Source organism: Pipistrellus hanaki, assembly GCF_964339955.1.
Source record: "Pipistrellus hanaki genome assembly, chromosome: 1".
NCBI lineage: Eukaryota > Metazoa > Chordata > Mammalia > Chiroptera > Vespertilionidae > Pipistrellus > Pipistrellus hanaki.
The window spans coordinates 49,376,571-49,393,615 of NC_140503.1; the positions used below are offsets into that span (position 1 = coordinate 49,376,571).

Sequence of the window (17,045 nt, forward strand, 5' to 3'; positions counted from 1 at the left end):
GCATTGATTGGCCTGGATTTAACAATGTCTATGGGGTTGACTTTTCACCATCTGTTTCAAACCAACTGATTGGTCTTAACCAGCCCCAGTCATGCCACCAGTGATGGATTTGGGAATGGGCACGTGACAGAGTCCTGGTCCATGAGACATAGGAGAAGCTTAATGGAGGGCCTTTAAAGAGTGATCAGAGATGAGAGACTCCTTTTCTTCCCTGGACACTGTCATGTTTTCAGATACTATGAGCCTGAGGCTGAAGGAGAAAAGAACCCAGGGAAACTCAGAGAAGTAGACCAGAGCCTGGAAAATGCCATGCCTAGAGCCACCTACCCCTAGACCAATCCCCACATGAGACAAGTTGCCCTCCTGAGTTGGCTTTTCTGTTACCTGCATCCAAAATCATCCAAATGCATACAGTTATCCAAACTCATGCATTAGGAACGTCCAACATGATAAGCAAAGCCAATTAAGAGCCTCCATACCATACACAAAGAAAGAAAGTCACTGTTCTCCTGAGCAGAGCTACTAAGTAACACCCAGAAGCTCACTATAGACCTCACTGAAGAACTACATCTGTACTCTTAACAGGACCATAAAGATATGTAGAAACATTCCCATCCAAAGTGCTAACGCTAAGAATTCTTCCAAAATGTGTGTTACATTCACATCAATACTCCAACTCCGCCCTCTTGCATGCTACAGAAAGAGTATAAACAAGAAACAAAACAAAAAAATCCTTAAGTGACTCACATCTTTGATGTAATTCATCTCTTCTTTCAGCTGATTGGTGGACCACCCATACACCACCATTTCTTTCTGCTGGTTTTGATCGGATCTTCGCACCACGCCATAGACAACGCCCTGAGGAAGTTTCCTGGTTGGTTCCCCATTGCTTGGGTCAGGATGCTGGAAAGGGGTAGGAAAAGAGAAAGGAATCATAACTCTTTAGGCCTTGTGAAGAAAGCTGTAAAAACAGGCCCATGGTATATGGTTATGCATGCTGTGCCCAGCCCTGGGTTGCCTGGCCCCACGGACAGAGAGGCCAGCAGAAACCCAGTCTCTGCTCACCAAGTTGCACTGGGCCTGGACAGAACCTGCCTTTACCCTTGAGGAAGAATACCCTTCTCTAATTTCTCCAAGGCCTTGTCCATCCACCTAGAAGTGCATCTGCAGGGCTCCATCTTCCCAGAGGAGCCTTTTGCTAATTCACACAAAAGGGCTAGACTTGTGTCGTCCCCAATAACAAGAGCAAGTGTCTGAACTCTGACATTCTTGGTAATGCTGTTTTTCCCCTTATACCAGTTGCTCTGTGTGCCTTCAACCTCCTCACTAAATATGTGGCCTGAAGTGCACGGGGTTGAGATACCTTGGGGGAAATGTTGGCCACCCTCTGGCAGCCAAATTGTCCTCTGAAGTTAGGTCTGATCCTGGGACCAGCCCTGAGAAAAGGATGTGGGGTGAGTACACAACCTGTTGTGACTATTCATGAAATATTTCCGAAAAACCAGGCAGAGGGATATAACCTCACTGAACAAGAATCTTCCCACTCCTTAATTTCTTCAGGTAAAGTTCTGATCAGCTTTGGAGTGCAAATACCTTTAGAAAGAGGTAATATGTCCCAGTCTTAACATTAATTTCTAGAATAAAGGCTCAAGAAGCAGGAGAAAAAGAAATTAAGATTTATGGAGTACACACTATTAGTTAGAACTGCTCCTTAGCACACCTAATCCTCACAGCCACTCTTGAGACATAGTGATTGTCTTCTCTACTTTGTAGCCCAGAAAACGAAAGTAAAACTAATGTTCAGATAAGTCACACACCTAGATTCAAGCTCAATTCCATCTGCACTAAGTATATCTCCCCACTCCCAGGCTTTGTTATATGTCAGGGGACAGAGTAGGGGCCTCCCCAACATCGAAAGGAAGGAGCAAGAAAACAATCAAGGCTAGAGACTGAGATTTCATAGACAACCTGGTGGAGCCCCAGTTTTCCCGGGCTGTGGTGGGGGGCGGTGATCCTGGTACTTCAACAATGACAGCGCAGAAGCCTGGGTTCCATCATGGCCACTCTGCTTTCCCACTCATTTCCAGGTCACCTTTGCATAAATTCTTTCCAGGAAATGTGTTTGACATATCAAACTGTCATTTGCATTTTTAAAACCATTCATTTGTGGAAGAATAAGAAGTACTTTAAAATCCCATTCAAAATTTAGAAAAGTCTAAAAAGATACATGACAAATGATTAATAGTGATGACCCTGAAGGAAGGAAAGCAGGTGGTGCAGGGGAGCTAGAAATCAGGATAACTGTCAATTATTTTACTGTCTACCCTTTCATATTGTTTGCTCATACTGGTGATGTGAGCTTTTTAAAAAGGTAAGACAACAAAACATTCATTGCTTCCTACCCTTCTGCACATACTTGGAGAGAGATGGGATATGAAGAACTCTGACCCTCTCCCTTTGATTCTGGAAAATACTTCCACTTGAGTCCCTCACCCTTGTCTCACAGGCATTGATAAACTCTTGAAATTGTCCATCAAGTTGAGGTGAGTGGACTGTGAAACGGGTCTTGGTGGAGTGACAAGCTGGGGTTAGATATCCCTGCTTTACTGGGCATGGAATTAGGAAGAGGAAACGCTCTAATGAAACTCCCCCTGGACCAGGAAACAAAAGCATGCTCTTTCAGCCACGGACTCCACCCGGTTCCTGCAAAACAAGCTGGTGACGACATAAGGCTTTGGTGAGATGCATTTCTGCAAAGCACACCCTCCACGGGTGGATTAGCATCCAGGAAAACACTCAGGTGCTGGGCACAGAGGACTCTGCCTTCCTGCCCATGAGGGGAAATAAGGGCCACCACCAAGGAGGAACATACCAACAAGGACTACAGGGTCTGCGAAGCACTGCTTGAGGGGTCATGGATCTAAAAGTTATGCACACTGAAACCGGTTTGGCTCAGTGGATGAAGTGTCGGTTTGTGGACTGAAAGGTACCAGGTTTGATTCCGGTCAAGGTCATGTACATTGGTTGCGGGCACATCCCTGGCGGGGGGTGTGCAGGAGGCAGCTGGTCGATGTTTCTCTCTCATCGACATTTCTAGCTCTCTATCCTTCTCCCTTTCTCTTTGTAAAAAATCAATAAAATATATATTTTAAAAAGTTACGCACATGGAAAGATATGAAAATCTTTTAAGTAAAAAAATGCTAATTTTCATATCCCATTTTTTGTTTTAAACAAAGTATGCTTGTGTGTATAAAACATCTAGAAAGATGTAATCCAAACCTTTAAAGCCAATTTCCTCAGTAATATGGGATATCATTTTTTTTTCATTTATACTCCTTTATACTCTTTGATTTGGAGGGCTAAAAAAGGCATTATGTTTGAATTAATAATTTTTATTTCAATTTTCATAGGACAAAAATTATTACAAAATCAGGGTGAAAATAAAAGGCCCACAGGGAAGGGCCCAGCCCAGGACTCTGTTCAGGAGCAGGATCACCTGCAGGGGCCACACCACAAAAAGAGGGCTCCTGAGGCTGTGTGAGGAACTGCTGGGCTGTGAAGGGAGAGGGAAGGAACATTTATGAAGAAGGAGAAGGGGAAAACGTTTGTTGTCTAGTCATTTTATTCAACAATATTTTTTAATCCTCACAATAACTCTCCTGTGTGAATATTAGTGCTTCCAAGGTGGCAGCATTCAAGTGCCTGTTCATGTCTCATCAAATGTAAGCTCCTTCTTTGACTATAATGCTTTCAATGTAGCCAAGAGTCAGAAGAGAAACTGAAACTCACATCTCCATGTGGCAGCCCAGACCGCAGGGTCCTGGGCCTTTGGGAAGAGGCGGGCCCAGGATGAGGAGGCTCTCCTCCAGCCTCCTATGGTCCATCTCCCCCTCAGCCTCCGCCCCATTCCAGCCTCACTGCCTCCTTTCTGTCCTTTCATCAACCATCTTCCTTCTTGCCTCAGGGCATTTACAAGGGCTATTCTCTCTGTCTGCAGGGCCCTGAAAGGCCCTCCCTCAAGGACATCTTCACTGATCCTTCTACCTGCTTGGGTCTCTGAGCTAACCACAACCATAATGAAGTGACTATTAGGATTGTTATATATGGAAGGCCTGCTCCCCTATCAATGGGAAGCTCCAATAATTCTATAGCCCTGTGTGTCTTCTTTTCCACCATAATTCCTGGCATCTAACATGCAATGAGTTTCTCAATAAAAATTTGCTGAATGAAGAGGAAGCTTTAGAAGCTGGCATAGGTTCTGGGAATTACCCAGAGTGTGTACACAGTGTCCAGCTGAAAGAGACATCCTTGGGTCCTCTTAGATGGTGGAACAGGGATCTGATAGTTTTGCCCCAATTATAAATTTGATATCCAGTAAAGCTGCAAAGGAGCCAAGAGTGCTATCATTTTAATCAAAATGGGAGAATACAGGAAAAAAAAGAAAAAGAAAAAGAAAAGAGTGACTTTTGGCACTATGTGTTTAAATGTTCCTCCACTTCTATCCTTTAAAATATCTCCCTATAAGATAAATATTAACTTTTTTGGCATAAGAATGACATTGTGATTATATGAGGAGATAGCCTTTATCTTTCAGAGACATACACATAACTAAATATTTATGACATCAGAATACAGGGTGGAGGAAGTAGATGGGGTGTAGATAGGACAGGACTTGAAGGTTGAGGGTTGCCAGGGCTGGGTGAAGGGTCAGTGATTCATTACACACTTTAGTCTCTTCTTGTTTGTGTTTGAAATTCTCCATAGTTAAGTTTTTAAAAACTTCTTTATAATGATGCTTAGTATTTAAAAAAAAACCAAACATTTTTAAAACATGTACACTAGGCCTATTAACAGCCTCCAGGGCCTGAAACAATACTAGGTAAAATCTCTGAAAGCAAAAGCCCTAATACATGTATGGAATGAAAAGAAAGTTATCGCCAAAAAGGGAAAAGGAAACAACCAACACAAAGGCCATCTCAGAATCCCTAGGTGAAATGCAGCAGAATTAACAACAGCCATAATCGTTAAAACATAGACTGTTCCCCGGGATACACTCAGAACTTAAAATTTACTTACAGGCTCGTAACTAAAAATATATTTAGCAACCAGTGCCTTAGAAAGAAGGAGAAACCATAAAAAAGTAACTCAGCCTAATTCCCTGCTACATGGGCTTCAGTGAGGCCAGTGACAGGTGACTATATTTTCCAAACTCTAAATCAAAATATGTGATCTTACAAGGAGATAAGCTCTCTTGAGGCAGAGACAGTATTGACTATCTTCGCTGCTCTATCCCTGATACTCAGCATGAATAGATGCTCACTAAATACATTTTGAAGGAAAGAAGTGTAGACTCTTTAGAATCAGGTCTATGCCCGAATATTTGGAGTGTTTGGTCATCTCAGACACTGATCTGTGCAAAGGAAGAAAGTCCTTGGACAAGAAGGGTTTGGGGGGCGGGGGGGAGATAGAGAACAGCAGAAACACAATTTAACATAAATCCAAACTGACGGTGGCAGCCGGCCACAGCCAGCCCCTGACCCCAAGGGCCCAGAAGGCCAGCTGGTCCCACCTTCAGGCTGCCAATACAGCAAAGATGGACCACAACATGAACTGAATGACTCCTGTCTTCCAGCCAGAGGGCAGCAGCTGACCCAGAGCCAGCTGAGTGCTGGGGCACTGGGCATGCTCTCCACCCTCAGGCAGCACGGCACTTTCAGGAATGTGGCCTGACCTGTCTGACCTGTGCATCCCTCTCAGCAAATTATTGGCCCCTGGTCATTACTTACACTTGACATTGTTTTGCCTTTTTGGGACGCAAAGGAACATGGCAGCTGAGCCACAGCTGAGAAATAGGGAGGGGAGGGGCAGCCCAGGCTCCTCAGAGAAATGGAAACCTTTGGCTATTGAGATATTTATTTCTGAGTATCTCACAGACTGAATAGAGACCCCTTCCTAAATAAAATCATGCCTGGGGAAAGAAAAAACAAACAAACCACTTTGAATACTTACCTCTGAGAAGAAAAACAAAACAAAACAACTTCTAGTTACCCAGAAATGCCAAAGAGTGTAGTTCTAATGATAGTATCCTGATAGGAGGTAACTTCTTAAAGATATTACTTTATAGTTCTGAGCAGACAACAGATGCTTAGGCCTCACAACCCAGGGAGATAGGGAGGGGGAAAGAAGGACATGGGGGAGAGTGATCAGAAACTTCTTTTCTGGCTCCCAATGGTGCAGTGGACACCTTAGGTAACCTTGACTGATTAAATATCCTAAACAGACTTTTCCTCGTAGGAGAAAGTGTACAAATTAGCGTTCCCATGACAACAGGGCCACGTCATAGACGCCGGTTGTAACTGCAAATCCTCTATGTATAAGTTATTTACTTCACTGAGTTTCAGAGTCCTGAGCAGTAAAAAGGAGATAATGCCACCAATTTCAGAAGGTCGTTCTAAGTAATTCACAGAGGAACATATATATATATATAACAACCAGCATGCAGTGGGCAGACTAGTAGATACTGACAGATTCTGTTATTGGTAGTGGTGTTTTTACATTTCCGAGGATCTGCGTTCCTACTCAAGTCTACATGTTTCTCTGGATGCTTCTGTCTGTCCACTTCCCTTTCCTTGGGTCTTTTTGCTGTTACCATCACATTTAGTGGTCGGCAAACTCATTAGTCAACAGAGCCAAATAGCAACAGTACAACGATTGAAATTTCTTTTGAGAGCCAAATCTTTTAAACTTAAACTTCTTCTAATGCCACTTCTTCAAAACAGACTCGCCCAGGCCGTGGCATTTTGTGGAAGAGCCACACTCAAGGGGCTAAAGAGTCGCATGTGGCTCGAGAACTGCAGTTTGCCTACCATGGATCACAGTCATCAAATTGACTCACCTCTCGACTTGACTTGGGAGAGAATCACAGTCTCAGAAGTTAGAAAAATGGAAAAAGTTGTAGAGTCCAGGGGAGTTGTAAACCTGCCCCTCCTCAGCTTCTGATAGAGCTGTGGGGCTGCGGGGACTCCTGGGCAGCTCACCCAGCCTGGTCTATGGAAGCCACAGCTACTGGTGGCACTTTTACTGGTGGCGTTTTTACTGGTGGCACTTCTCTACATACTCCCTGGTTCTAGGCGAATGTTTCCATTTGTTGGAAGAGGAAACTGAGGCCTCTAGAGATGTCTTGACTGGCCCAACACTACCTCAGTCGGTGAGGGAGCCAGGACTAGAACCCAGGCCTCTTTCCATCCTCCCATGGCCACTCTCTCTGGGAGACGTGTAGATCCTGCACGCTATCAGCAGGGCAGCCCCAGCCCCACCCCCACCTGAATCATGGCAGCACACTCCCTCACCTGGCAACAGCCCGTGATGTTGTGTAAACAGTCACACCAAGACAGGAACTCGGGCTTATTCACCCAGGGCTCTAAAGGAAAGGGGGCTATAAAACCCCAGGGCAAGGGTTGCCTCCTTTTCAACATTTTACTAGGCTATGAAAGCTCCCGACTTTCCCTGAGTGTACATATATGTGCTCTCCCTCACTCAGAGCCCTCAAAGGTAGAGAGAAAACAGATTCTTTCAAAACACAGGTCACTGAAGGACACCTACGATGGGGGAATACTAAGAGCTACTTCAAATATCACCTGCTTCAAACTACTTTGTCAATTTGCAAAAGGCTTCACCATCACGGACTCAAAATCAGCAAAGTTCAGATCACATTCTCAAAAATTCAACTATACGGTGAGACCTTGATTCAACATGGTAAGGCTGTAATCGTTGGCATTGTGTCTGTTTCTTACTTCTCTATGTGTAAGAGTATGTGTGTTACTTAAGAATGCACTGCATATATATTTGGATAAAAATACGGATATGTGCATTCACGAAGTTCTTTGAAAATCATAGGAATTTAGTTTCAAAATTATCTACCCACCAATATTAATTTCAGTGTTCAACAATTTCATAAAGAGTATATTGCACACTTACCAATTTTTCAACATGAACTGTGTGCCTACAAAATAACCAACATTTCCTCTCCTAAGTTATTACTGATTTTTTAATAAACAAAAGTCCATGGCTAATTCATCGGACTTGTTTGTACAATTTAAGATGATTATATTCTACAAAAAAAATGTATTATGGGTTGAACTGTGATATACAAACAAATGTATGCCAGTGCCCTAATCCCAGATACCTCAGAATTTGGCCTTATTTAGAGCTAGGGTCAAGTTAAAATGAGATCATTAGAGTGGGCCCTAATCCAGTATGATCGGTGTCCTTACAAAGAGGAGAAAGATTGGATACAGAGACACACATACACAGGGAAACGCAAGGTGAAGGCTGGAGGGATGCTGCCGCAAGCCAGGGACTGCCAAAAGCCACCAGCAGCTGGAAGCAGTGAGGAAGGATTCATCCCCAGAGCCTTCAAAGAAAGCATGGCCCTGCTGAGTGACACCTTATTTATCCCAGACTTCCAGCCTCCAAAACCAGGAGCCAATAAATCTTTGTTATTTTAAGCCACCCAGTCTGAGGTCCTTTGTTATGGCAGCTAACCTAGGAAACAAACACAAAGCCATAAATCATCATCATCAACAGCCATTCATTAAGCACAAACTATGAGTAAGGCGCCAGGGAAAAACAAAGACACCTCCTAATTTCTATGTGTGTGTAGATATGTATAAATATATGTTGTGCACAAATTTCGCAGGAATGTGTGTGTAGACATGTGGGAGTTGTTAGCAGCAGGTGACCAGGTGCCAGGCGAGGGGCAGCCTGTGAACCTATAGTGCCAGAGAGACAATCACCGAAGCACGGGAAGTCAGGGGAGTTCTCGGGGAAGCGGGCCTGAGGGACAAGGAAGACATCGATAAATTGAGAGATCCCAGGCCTGGGCGAGGGCCTTAGCAAGGGTTCTGGGGAGGAAGTAGAGGCCATGGGTTTAGAAGGTAATAAGTGAACCTGTCCAGTGAGGGCAGGCCAACCAGGAAATAAAAAAGGAGATAATACTGACTTGGTTTCAGGTGGACTGAGAGGAACTGGCCAGCAGGCTCTGTGTCCTGCTACCCAAACAGGGTGCCACACTGGAAACAACCCAAAATACTGATATTTTGGCTTTTTTATTAACAACAAAATATAATTATTTTATTTAAAAGAAGAGATATGATCCTTTTCGTCTATCATTTGTCTTCATTTGATATTTTATCTGAGAGAGGGCCTATGCCCAAGACTGAATCTCTCAGGTTGTCTGGGGAAGAAGGTTCCAAAACAACTAAATTTTCCTAGAGAAGGGACAGGCTCTGAGAGAGAAGGGGCTTGGCTCTGGAGGAAATACAGGGAGGGGTCAGACTCCAGTGAAGGACAGGGAGTTGGGTGCTGGCACCAGCCTCCTTCTCTCCCGCTCCCCTCCCCCACAAACCCCACACACTGTCTTTGTATTCCCCGTAATGCCCTGCCCCATTTCCAGGATGACTCCAGCAAAGTGCTCTGGAAATAGATGAAATCCCAGTGGCTCTGAGGGAAATACACTGGCCGAACAAACCTAAGACAGGACAGCCGTTCTCGCTGTAACTGGGGAATGGGGATGCAAGATGCCCTGGCGGCCTGTTGGTTAGGGTCAGGACAGTTTCTGAATGGTATACCTATACTCCATTTAAATTTAAAGGAAGCCCAGAACGTTATGGGAAAATCTTTTCATATAAAAACATGAAATCCAGATTTCATATTTTAATACTAAAAATAATGCTAAAACTCTAAAATATCTGTATCCTGTACATAAAAATACCACCATGTGGAGAACACTGAGAGCCAGTGAGGCCACCCATAGGACAGAGCTCAGGAGAGCAGAGCTCAGGAGAGCAGAGCTGACGGCCTGGTGGGCATCCCCCAGTGGTGGCTCTGAGCTGTGTAAGGACGAGTTCTCAGAGGTAAGGTCCGGCAGGGAGAAGGGGCCAGGCCTGGTGGTATGGGCAGAGGGATACTCAGATTTATGGAAAAGGACAGAATGGCATCAAGGCGATGCAGCAGGCACAGCCCAAGAGGGTAAGGGAGATGCAGGCTGGGCAGTTCCAGGAAAGGGACCGGCTCCAGGAGGGTCCGAGGGAGAAAAGCAAAGGACAAGAATCACGGTTGTGGGCGTCAAAGGAAAGCAATCCGGCATCCAATCACTGCCACTCCACTCCGTTTTATAGGCCAGACACTGAAGCGGGCCCGTGGCCTATATTAGCTCATTTGCTCTTTACAACCAGACATTACTGTGCCTGCGTGAAAGATGAAGAAACTGAGGAGCAGGGACAGTATTTGAGAGGTCATCTGAGGCCTGAGAAAACAGCCTCAGGGCAGCTGACATCACCTGTAAGAGAAAGTAAAGGAGCAGACAGCCTCCCACATCCACCCCATAGCCCCATGACTCCAGAAAAAGTCACTGCCGCTGCGGTGCCGGCCCCAGAACCTCCAGACACACCACTGTGAAGCTGGGCAGCATGTACCACGTGCCACACATATCCGCGGTGAGGAGTCCCCTCTCTGGTGACGTGGGAACAGTGGACAGAAGAATAGCCCCACTGGCAGTGGCATCTATGTGTGGCCGGCCACTCCATGTCATCTCACATCCTCAAAGTACACTAAGCATCTTCCGTGGCTGTGGAAAGAGGAAGGCCCAGCCAGCTGCAGCCCTGACAGGGCCCTGGAAGTCCTCTGAGAAGTTGCTCCTCATCAGAAGCCACTTGGGCCATTTACACCTTCCTGCCTCCACCTCTCAGCCAGCTGCAGGCCCCAGCCTTTGCACACCACAAACCCCCCCCCCCCCCAAAACACCAAAGTCATCTCACCAGAACTCCTGGCATCTTGCAGGTGGGTGGGCTATGATATCCCAGGGAGGGGCTGCCACGCAGAAGGCACATCAATCAGAGGTGGTGGCACCCCCAGGGCCTCCTCGCGGGTGCCTGCCTCTGGCTCCCAGTGACTTCAAACCAGGAACCCCGCCAGGACTGGTGACGAAATGACCCAGAGCAGCCTCGCATTTACCACCCGTGCCTTCGAGTGCTGCCACCACCCAAGGACTTCAGTCCTGGGGAAAGAGCCAGCCCCACCTCCTCCTCTCTACCCCAGTTCTTCTGCAGTGAGTCACCAATGCATCACAGACGGCCACTCCGGCTGCACACCTGGTCCGCCCAGTATGAGCGGCATCACGGCACAGGATCTAGTTTTCTGCCCTGTGCTCCTGGAGTTCTCAGGCAGGAGGGGGCCCAGAGAGCAGGGTCAAGGGAAACTGGGAGGACTCTGGTCTTCACCATCATCACTTTTGTCTTGATTATATCGATGGGTTTGGGATAACATTTTGATCAGAAGGTGGGGGGGGGAGAGAATTCAATTGCTTTAAAACGTTTGAAATGCACTGTTCAAGACAAATAGGCAAATCAGTACACAACTTGGTTACCAACTCCCTGACAGGGAAAAGTGAGGGAAAAGTGCCTGTTTCTTTGGGAATGCCTGGTTCTGCTTTAACGGCAATGACATGCCCTCCAGAGCTTCCCACTGCCCCAGTGTCAGCACCGGGAACCCTGCACAAACATCCCCCCAGGCCTGTGGCACGGGTCACTCCAACAGAGAAAGTCCCCCACCTCCCCCACCATGCACAAGGGGACAGCTACCAAGGCCTGTCCCGTCACTCACTCGTTTGGGACCTTTTTCAAAAAGTGCTCCTTCTGAGCCCGGCCAGTGTGGCTCAGTGGCTGAGCGTTAACCTATGAACCAGGAGGTAACGGTTAGATTCCCAGTCAGGGCATGATCCCTAGTAGGTCCTTCTGCGTCCCCTCTTGCTAAGCTATCCATGTGCCCCTGGCCATAGCCCAGGCCCATTTCTCTTACAAACCTATCAGCTCTAAAAGGGACAGACAGGAAGGGGACAGAGCGGACATTGGGGGGACACACACTCCCAGCAACAATAGCGCCACACTCAGTCCTGGTCACCAACAAGGATCCTGTGGCTGAAGCCAGGCCACCCCTGCTCTCTTTTGGTTACAAACTATTAGCCCCAAATGTTTTCTTTGGAGAATGTTCAGAGCTAATTATTCCAATGTATCTCTTACAGAGTTTTTTCATCCAGGATCGAATCAAGGTTCACCTACTATATTTGATGTTAAGTCTCTTTTATCTCCAACAGATTCTCTTTTTTTTTTTTTTTTTTAATAACATTGAATTTATTAAGAGATTCAGGCCAGTTGTTTTGCAGACACGTTTTGGCTTTTTCTGTTTCCTTATTACTAGCTTCAGTTAAGCAAGTTTGGCATGAATATTACATAGGTAACACTGAGTACTTTTTACTGGGACCACCTCAGAAATCACATAGGATCAGGCCATCCCACTATTGGTTACTAAACTGGATCATATATTGATGGATGTCAGAGAGGAAGAAAGAGGAAGAGAGAGACAGAATCATCAATAATGAGAGAGAATCGTTGATCGGCTGCCTCCTGCCTCCTACTGGGAATCGAGCCCATAATCTGGGCATGCGTCCTTGATGGCAATCAAACCCAGGACCCTTCAGTCTGCAGGCTGACACTCTATCCACTGAGCCAAACCACCTAGGACCCTCTGTACCTTTTTAATCAGCAAGCAATCTGTGAGACCATATGAATATACTGTTGCACAATAATCGCTCACCTATTAATCACATCTATTGATGACTCAGCCTAAGAGTGACCAAACAGATTTTCTATATGTATCAGCTGATGTTCTATAAAGATCTCTCCCTCCCTCTCTCCTTCCCCTCCTCTTCCCCTCCCCCCGCTCTCTTTTCCTATTTCTCTCTCTCTCCCTGATTATTATGATACACTCATGAAGGTTGTTTTTATCATTCAATGTGTCATAGCCCATTATTGTCACTATTCTCTTTGGTGCTCAAACTGTCCCATGTTTGCCAGTGTGAGACCTTTCACACCAGCTCCCGGGTCCTTTGCTATGACCCCCTTCGCCTTTGATGCTCCATTGCTTTCTAGCGGGTGATGTCCCAGGCTCACCTGGTGCTCTCCCTGCTCCAACCTGGAACCAGCTATTTTACAGGATCCTTCCAGTGGGACTCATCCTCTCTTTTCCAGCAGATAAGCAACTTCACATTCTCTCACCTTGCTCTAGTCATAACCTCATTTTCTTTCCTCCCTACCTCCTTTCCTGGTCATTCATCATTTGCATGAGCACAGATGGCTCTTTGTCCTTGGCAGCAGGTGGGGAGAAAAGGGGTGTAGGAGAGGGGAAGGAGACAAAGACCTACAGTAAATTTGGGGATGCTATCAACTATTTTACCAGACAAGAAAAAGCTTCTTTTTTCATAGGTGCCCACACAATTGGTTATTTCCAAAGCACGGCTTGTATTCTGAGTTGGTATTGTTTATGATTTCATGTATAAAAGTTATGTTATATCATAGTTTATTATTTTATTTTACACTTACATAAAATACATGCAGAAAAAAAAACCCTACTACCCACACCCTGGTATTCTTGTCCCCTTCTCTTGCTTAATTTGTCTCCAGCGGCACTTACTACCTTCTAAACTAGAAATGCTGCTTCATTTTTAAATTTTTGTTATTCTCCCAATAGAACTTATATTAAGTCCTGTCAATGATGGACTTTTTGTTTGTTTGTTTACTGCTTTGCTCATTACTATGCTCACAGTGTCTAGAACAGTGCCTAAAATACAATAAGTATCCCATAACTGTTTGTGAATGAGAACAATGACTTGCCCAGGACCACAGGCCTAGAGGTGAGCAGGATCTGCCGTGTGTACCTATAAGCCTCTGCTTCCATGTCATCCCCACCCCAAGCAGTCTGTTACCCCCTTCCCGTGTTCCCAGAGCCCTTCTAACACTCCCAGATGCTGACACGAAGCATCACACCATCACTGTTTACTCACATGTCTGTCTCGCCTGGAACACTGCAAGTTTCCCTGAGGCAAGGGCAAGGTCAGACTTATCTCCATGGCTCAGCACTGAGCACAGCCGCTGGCATAGGAATGCCTGCTCTCTCCGACCCGCAGCCAAGTGCCCTTGCCCTTGCCCTTGCCCTTGCCCCACGCCCCAGCGCCTGCTGGGCTTCTCCTCTCAGGTGGCCTCTCCACTGCGTGAACCGGCTCCAACTCCAGCTGCACAGAAAGGCCAGGCCCAGCCGGCAGCTCACAATGGGCCCTTTGACTCTGCCGGGCTGCGCTCTCTCAGGAAAAACACGTTCCCTGCCCCAGCACCTGTCACTAAAGCCAACACAGGGCCAGTGTTCATCAGGAAGCAAGGCAGGGGCGAGGGCGGCAGAGCCAGCGGTCAGAGCAGTCTGGCTTCTGGAGGACAGACAATGGGGTGCAAGGTGGAGAGCCCTCCCCTCAGCAGGGCCGCTGACACTTGGCTCTGAGAGCCTAGAGAGATGGCGGGCGGGAAAGGGACCTACATAAAAGAGTGCAAAGAGGAGAACTTGTCACAGCTTTGCCTCAGAAATGCCTTACTTGCTCTTTTCTGTCCACCTTCTTCTCACTTTCCTCACTAACGTACCTCTCGGGAGGTACGGTCAGCCGCAGTCTGCAGACATTTGCCTGGGAGAGAGAGAGAGAGAGAGGCCAGTTAGGAACCTGCATTTGGGGTAGAAGGAGCTGGGCAATCTTGTGCTTCTCAGAGCCCATTTCCCCGACTTTGCTATGAGGGTAATTGTTCCAACCACATGGGGACTGAGGGAAGACCAGCCTTCGCCTGCCTATCGCCGACATGCGCCACACTGCTGCTCAAAGCAGGGAAACCACTGAGTGACTTCATAGTTTTCCAACAGTTTTTTTTTTTTAAGGGCAAATAGTATATATAGAATAACCTTATTTCCCATGCATAGTCCATATGCATATACAGCTAGAGGGATAGAGGCCAAAATATACTGGGGTACGAGGTTGCTTTCTACTTGACAATATACTGAATTTTTTACAATAAACATGTACATTTAATCACAAAGTTTTTTTAAGTTTATACAACCATGTTCATAGTTTTCATCATTCACAATAGCAACACAAAGGTGGAAGCAACACAAATATTCATTGATGGATGAGGGATAAATAAAATGTAGTATGGTATATACAGAGAAAGGAATGCTATACAGCCTTAAAAAGGAAGAACATTCTGACACATGCTACAACTTGGGTAAACTTGAGGATATTATGCTGGGCGAAATAAGCCAATAATACAAATTCACAGAGACAGAAAGCAGAATGGTGATACAGACATAGATCCTATAGGTAGCCTTTTGATTACCCACCTAAAGGACTTAAGAAAGAATGTTCATGGGTCCAGACCACCTGGCATCCATTATGCCAGAAGCTGAAGAGAAAAGAATGAGCACTTGTTACGTAATGGGTATGAAGTTTCCGATTGAGAAGGAAAAAAAAAAAAATTCTGGAGACAGATGGTGGTGGTGTTTGCAAAACAATGAGAATATACTAATGACACATGATGTCTATTTTACCCTAATGTCACAAGCTGGTCACAAGCTGGTCCTGCTGTGACATTTCCCAGGGAGAAATGATCCTGCCATTAAAAAAGTCCAAGGAGCCGAGACCGGTTTGGCTCAATGGATAGAGCATCGACTTGGGGATGGAAGGGTCCCGGGTTCGATTCCGGTCAAGGGCATGTACCTTGGTTGCGGGCATAACCCCAGTAGGGGGTTTGCAAGAGGCAGCTGATCGATGACTCTCTCTCATCGATGTTTCTAACTCTCTACCTCTCTCCCTTCCTCTCTGTACAAAATCAATAAAATATATTTAAAAAAATTAAAAAGTCCAAGGAGCCAGGCCAGCATGGCTCAGTGGTTGAGCATCGACCTATGAACCAGGAGGTCACATTTTGATTCCTAGTCAGGACACATGCCTGGGTTGGGGGCTCAATACCCTGTACAGGAGGCAGCCAACCAATGCTTCTCTCTCATCATTGATGTTTCTATCTCTCTCTCCCTCTCCCTTCCTCTCTGAAATCAACAGAAATATATCTAAGGAGGGGGAAGCCCAAGGAGGGTTCCAGCAGCACCCAGAGTACCCAGCCCACAGCTGCATGGATTCAGCTTACGGGAGTGCTGCCTGGCCCTGTTATGGATTGATTTATGTCTCCCTAAAATTCAAATGTTAGAGTCCTAACCCCAGCACCTCAGGAAGTGACCCTCTTTGGCAACAGGGTCCTCACAGATGTATTAAGTTAAAATGAGGCTTTTAGCATGGGCCCCCATCCAAAATGCCTGATGTCCTTAAAAAGGGGGAAATGTGGAGACAGACAGTCATGCTGGGGGGACACCATGTAAACATGCTGAGGAGAAGAGCCTGGGACAGATCCTCCCTCACAGCCCTGAGAAGGTTTTAGACTTCTAGCTACAGAACTGTGAGACCATACATGTCTGTTGTTTAAGTCACCTGGTTTGTGGTACTTTTTACAGCAACCCCAGCAAACTACAATACCCCCAACTTGATTTGCAGGGTCATGGGTCTGCACTGATCCACAGGGTGGTCTCTGAGCAAAAATGCCCTGCAGCAAAGAAGCCCAAGGTGGGATGGGGTAGGAAAAGGCCAGTTAAGTCCACCTGCCAGCCTGTGGAGGAACGAGTGAAGAACACCAGATGAAGTCAGTACAGCTAAGCTGACTTAAAACAGGATCTGTATAGTCAAGCTGGCAAAACTGGATCGGACCAAATGGGCTGAAGCATGAAGAATTAATTTTATTTTAACTAGCCTGAGGACTTAAACTTATGAACTTTCTGGGTATGCATCAATGCCTGGAGATAGATGTAGATGTAGACGTAGATGTAGATATAGCTACAAATATAGATATACAGATCCTATAGATAGCCTTGTGATTACCTGCCTGAAGGACTTAAAGAATGTTCAGGTGTCCAGATCACCTGACTTCCATGGTATCCGGAATATTTATCTTAGACCAATCCAGGGGCTAATAAGAATGTAGGGCTGATTCTTCTCAAGAATGCAACTTTTACCATAAAAAAAATCTTGACATTTCTTTCTTCCTTGGAACACTCTGTTTTAACTTTGCCAT

General features: G+C 45.9%; 1 protein-coding gene across 2 annotated transcripts in view; it reads right to left on the reverse strand.

Annotated features, from left to right (window-relative positions):
- The window catches only part of MYZAP (myocardial zonula adherens protein), an 87,051-nt gene that overhangs the window by 58,648 nt on the left and 11,358 nt on the right, over window positions 1-17,045 (reverse strand). For both annotated transcript variants that reach the window (XM_084878161.1, XM_084878162.1), the window contains exons 2-3: window positions 14,477-14,563; window positions 748-903 (exon numbers count right to left, since the gene is read on the reverse strand). In XM_084878161.1, coding sequence (XP_084734287.1) covers window positions 748-903; window positions 14,477-14,563 — 243 coding nt within the window. The remainder of the gene's footprint in view (window positions 1-747; window positions 904-14,476; window positions 14,564-17,045) is intronic.